Here is a 5,596-nt window from a genome sequence, read left to right on the forward strand (position 1 = left end):
AAGGAAATACCATGAGACACAGGGTGCAGTACCATGAGACAGAAGATACAATACCAAGAGACAGAGGATACCAGGAGACAGAGGGTACAGTGCCAAGAGACAGAAGATACAGTACGGTACACCTCAATGGCTGGGATGAATGGGTAAAACACGATTCAGAGGAATGAGAGACAGAGAAGCATGAACTCCCCTGATATGTATGAAATTCATCATATATTGAACCAGCCAAGACTGAGGAAGGTGCATAAGGAAGAGGGCGAAGGTATAAAGGAAAGACGACGAAGAAACGATGGGTTGTTGCAGGGTCAGAATGCACAGCGAGGGAGAGGTGAATGGTGGCTCTGCGGGAGGAGCTTTTAGACAGTAGGTAATGGCTGTTATCGGAAAATGTGTGTTGTGAAGGAATTTGTGTCCGGCGTGATAACTCTTATCAAAACCTCTAATCTTTGTCACAATAGCACAGTTTTTTATGTTTCTTTACCTTGATACTGAGCCACAGTTATGCTTGTCTAGTTATCAGAATCACTTACCTAGCTGCGAGGCTAATAACACAGGAAAACATATTTACCTTAGACTTTTCTATTTTCTGATAAACAAATATCATGATGAAAGACTCACATTTTTTTTTTTCTTATCGATTGAGTCATAATGAATCTACCTTTCACTCTTCGTGAAGCGTGAGAGAAAGGGTGTTGATTGACTTGTCGATTTCCTGATAAAAACATTCAACACAACGTCTCGTACATGGATGGTTTGAGGTCATAGACCAGGTTCCCGTCGGCACAGGTGGTGTCCGGAGCTGAGGTGGTGTAGGAGGGTGCTGTTCAAGACGAGCCAGGCGATATCGCAGCCACAGTAGAGAGGGTTATCTGTGGTGATGTAAGGGTAATGACTTGGATCAGCTGAGGGAAACACTGAGGTTAAGTAGTTATTAGAAAGACTTAAGAAGTCGGTGATTACACAAGGGTTTGAAATACTAGACTGTATGATGATGAAATATGATTATAGATAATGTAGTTCATAAGGTCTAGCCATGATCTATTCATGTTACTGTACATAGAATAATTCGTCTATATTTTTCGTAGTGTGGAGTCATATGTTCATATTACTGAACATAGAATGAACATTTGTCTATATTTTTCGTAGTGTGGAGTCATCTGTTCATATTACTAAACATAGAATGAACATTTGTCTATATTTTTCGTAGTGTGGAGTCATCTGTTCATATTGCTGTACATAGAATGAACATTTGTCTATATTTTTCGTATGTGAAGACATGATCTATTCATATCACGGAACATAGAATGATACTACGTCTATATTTTTCGTAGTGTAGAATCGTGATCTATTCGTTACTGTTCATAGAATAATTCGTCTGTTGTTCGTTTTATGGAGTCATGATCTATTCGTATCGCTGTAACGGAATGGTAATTCGTTTCTGATGTTCGTAATGTGGAGTCGTAATCTATTTGCTGGTCATAATGTGGAGTCATGTCACTGAACATAGAGTAATAATCTGTCATTTTATTATGTGGAGACAATGATCTCTACTTCGCAGCGTATATACTTAGATTAATCATATGTCAAGATTTGGTTACTATCTGTGTATGCAAAAAATATAAGTAAATATGTTCATGTACTTGCTGAGTGTACTGGAGGAAAGAATTATACACATCATTGCTTGCATGCACAGCACGCTGACTGGAATGAAGCCTGTGGTTGTAATTGTAGTTGTGAATTTTACTGTATTGATGATACAAAGGCATAAGAAGGCACTCGGAACAGACCAACCATTGGTGTCTGTGGAGAAATGGCTCTTGGCCAAGAGTGCCTTCCTGTGCTAGGCAGTTCCACCTCTCTCTCTCTCTCTCTCTCTCTCTCTCTCTCTCTCTCTCTCTCTCTCCCTCTCCCTCTCCCTCTCCCTCCTGCCACAGAACCGTGGGACACCCGTCTCACCTGTAAGCTGTAGTTTGACGCCAGTCTCCAGCAGCGGACGCCACACCTCCTCCCGTACCTCCGTCAGTTGGTTGCTGCGCAGGTAGATCTGGCCTCCGGAGTAGTACGCTGTAGAAGGGGGAGGAAGAAAAAAAGAAAGGTCTGCTTTAATCTACTCTTTTCTATCTCTCTTTACGTAGCGTGTGTGAGAAGCTCCTAAAGTGCGATGAAAAATGAGGAAAGGGATTTCGATCTTTGTTCTGCGGGTTCCACTTCGGAGAGAGAGAGCACTGATCCTATGTGGATCTATGGAAGTAAATCGCACCCGAGCAAATTGATGGAATTGCACAACTATATATATATATATATATATATATATATATATATATATATATATATATATATATATATATATATAATATGCAAAAAAAGGAAAGCAGGACTATGTTTCCAAGTGCACTTTCGTGTAATGATCACATCGTCAGGGAAAATTCAGTAACGAGATAGAAGACATAGAACAGTCAGTAGATGTACAAGGAAGAGACGTAGATAAGGCGCCATTGGTAAACAAGCGTTACCTGATAGTGGTGTTCGGGTTGATGTATTCGGCTCTGGCAACATGCCTGTTATAATCTATTTTTTCTTTATAGCAGTCATGTTGCTGGACCCGAACGCACCAAGCCGAACATCACCATCCGGTAACGCTGGTTTACCAATGGCGTCTTAGCTGTCTCTTCCTCGTATATCAACTGACTGTTCTACGTCTTCTATTTCATTATTGTATTTTCCCTGACGATGTGATCATTACACGAAAGTGCACTTGGGAACTTTTTTTTTTTTTTTTGCGGATACTAGATCACGCGCACCACTGTGATCTCTTAACACATATATGTATGTACACCACAAACGTGGAAAGAGTAACAAATATAAGATAAGATGCAGCTAAAACCAGAGTGAAACTGAAAATACACAGTGTGTTAAGCATTTTCCTATATCCATATCGCCAGGACTGAGCACAGATGCACAGAACCAGAATATAATATACCAGCCGCTGCCACTGGGCGAGACCGACGAATGAATTAAGAAACAGATGAAGATATTAGGACACAGGTCACCTTCGATGACCTCGCCTCTCTCAAGTTACAAACTCTGGTTAACCAATGTTCTAGGAAACATATCAAAAAGTCACAAAATCTGGTTAACCAATGAACTAAGGAAAACATATTTACAATTTTTCAACTTGTCAAGTTGTCTCGTTTTCATAAATCAGTGTCTTGATTTGAATCAATTTCTCTGTCTCAGAAGGAGCGACTGGTATATCGTACTCTGTAATATACGCAAGCGTTTGACACTTCTTTTCCGTTTCCTTATGGTTATATATATATATAATATATATATATATATATATATATATATATATATATATATATATATATATATATATATATATATATATTCCTATGAGTCCATGGGGAAAATGAAACACGATAAGTTCCCAAGTGTATTTTCGTGTAATAATCACATCATCAGGGGAGACACTATAGAAATATAGCAGTCAGTTGATATACAACGAAGAGACGTAGATAGGACGCCATTTGGTAAATATGTGATTGTCCAAGACGGACAACGAGCGTCATTGTATACCCAAATGGCGTCTTAGCTACGTCTCTTCGTTGTATATCAACTGACTGCTATATTTCTCGTTTCACTTGATGTGATCATTACATGAAAGTGCACTTGGGAACTTATAGTGCTTCATTTTCCCCGTGGACTCGTAGTAATATACTTGATCACGCGCAAAATTGTGATCCTTTATATATGTAAGATGAAAGCAAATTGAAGCTGTTACCTCCTGAGATTGCGTGAGGAGCGACTGTTTTGATGTCGTTGTAATTCATGTATATATAAACATTTCTTCTGCCCTGTGAGGACCACGGTGTATTCAGGTATATGGGTCAGTTGGTTGCGAGAGATGTCCACGTACCAAAGATCAGGGATCTCGCTAAAGGTTCCTGGGATGAGGAGAGACGTAGGTGAAGTTATTTTAGTAAGGCAGAGAGAGAGAGAGAGAGAGAGAGATCTAGGTCTGATAGTCAACCATGCAAGATTTCCAACTGTTTATGTAGTTAGGAAGTTTAATGCTGTCCGAAGCACGAAGATTTTTTGATGGATGAGAGGATGTGGTGAGGGTTGGTGGTGTGTGTGTGTGGTGAGGGCTGGTGGTGAAGGGTGATAGCAAGCTGTAGCAAGGACTACCGCTAACTTGTGACGTTCTCTGCTAATTGCTAAATAACTTCTAACTCTGCTACTAACCCAGACGTCCACCACTAGCCTGACATACGCGGTCAGACTGGTAGATACCTCACGACAAAACTTAATGTAACCTGAATTATTCTGATCTCGGATGGATTGGTAAGGTAAGAAATACGAGAGAGAGAGAGAGAGAGAGAGAGAGAGAGAGAGAGAGAGAGAGAGAGAGAGAGAGAGAGAGATACCTGAAGATATTTTCTGAAGGTTGGTCTTGAGGAAAAAGATCTTCCTCAGTGAGGGCATGGCGACGAAGGCATCCTTCGGGAGGGAGCCAAAGGGATTATTCCCAATATGCAGCCTCTGCAGGGTCTTCGATGCCATCGGCTGCCACTCTGGGATGTCGTTGTGGTTGAGGCGTAATTCTCTAAGGTTGGTGAAGCGTTCTATCTCCTGGAAGGGGAAAGATGTTATCTTGTTGTGGTGGAGGACCATCGTGGTTGCTGTAGAGTAGCTCCCGAAGAAGGCCCCTTCCTCCACCTTCTCCAGGTCGCCGTACATAACGTATATCCCTTCGAAGGAGTTCTCCCCGAAGACCCCAGCTCTCAGCACCTTTAGGTTGACGTTGCCCGTTATAGTGAAGTTGCGGAATTGTGGGAAGGGGAAGTGAGCACCGAAGATCTGGGCAAGCTCGGCCTCGCTCGCCACAGCTGAGCAATCCAAGTCCATGATATAATCTTCACTTGCATAACAAACGCAGGGGAAAATGTCATGCTCTGCAGGGCATGGTAGGGAGCTTGGAACGTCCATGATATTTTGGCTTACTGCAGCATCGCCACCATAACCTCTTCCCCAGTAAGACCCCAGTACAAGAAGGACTTCGTACCCGTGCAAGCGCCCCATGTCACAGTGAGCAGAACAGCTCGAAACTTCGCAATTGGAAGAGGAAGATACACTCGGTAATACTATCACTGAGGTGTGTGCCAAGTCTGGGAGGATACTGTGATGCAGGGAGGTGGTGGTCGACACAGCTGGTCTGGATGGTCGCTCTGGACATACTAGCAAAAGCTCAGTAGTGAGGGGATGACGTAGTGCTTGGGAACAGAACCAGACTCTTGTTGTGATAGCCTGGGAGCGATGTATCCCGTGTGTGAGGGTGCGTTTGTGTGCTTGGTCTGATAATGACGTTCTTGAAGGACACCACTCGCTCACCCTGTGCTTTCTCTCTCTCTCTCTCTCTCTCTCTCTCTCTCTCTCTCTCTCTCTCTCTCTCTCTCTCTCTCTCTCTCTCTCTCCAGGGTGAGCAATGAGCCAGCACCTCTCTGCCTTTCGTGTGTCACTCCTTTGACCCCGAGAAAAACTGTCTTCTTTTCATTCCGTGTTACCCTCAGCGTGAGCTTCCTGTTATTCAATC

At 42.5% G+C, this 5,596-nt stretch overlaps 1 protein-coding gene across 1 annotated transcript; it reads right to left on the reverse strand.

Moving 5' to 3' along the window:
- Positions 1-559: 559 nt before the first annotated feature.
- On the reverse strand, positions 560-5,248 carry LOC139760348 (oplophorus-luciferin 2-monooxygenase non-catalytic subunit-like). The gene is made up of 4 exons (XM_071683395.1): positions 4,431-5,248; positions 3,785-3,947; positions 1,957-2,064; positions 560-869 (listed from the first exon to the last, which is right to left on the reverse strand). The coding sequence occupies exons 1-4, from the start codon at positions 5,083-5,085 to the stop codon at positions 866-868; spliced, it is 930 nt and encodes a 309-aa protein (XP_071539496.1). The 5' UTR covers positions 5,086-5,248; the 3' UTR covers positions 560-865.
- Positions 5,249-5,596: the final 348 nt, after the last annotated feature.

The sequence above is a fragment of the Panulirus ornatus genome, chromosome 3 (genome assembly GCF_036320965.1).
Source record: "Panulirus ornatus isolate Po-2019 chromosome 3, ASM3632096v1, whole genome shotgun sequence".
NCBI classification, from domain to species: Eukaryota; Metazoa; Arthropoda; class Malacostraca; order Decapoda; family Palinuridae; genus Panulirus; species Panulirus ornatus.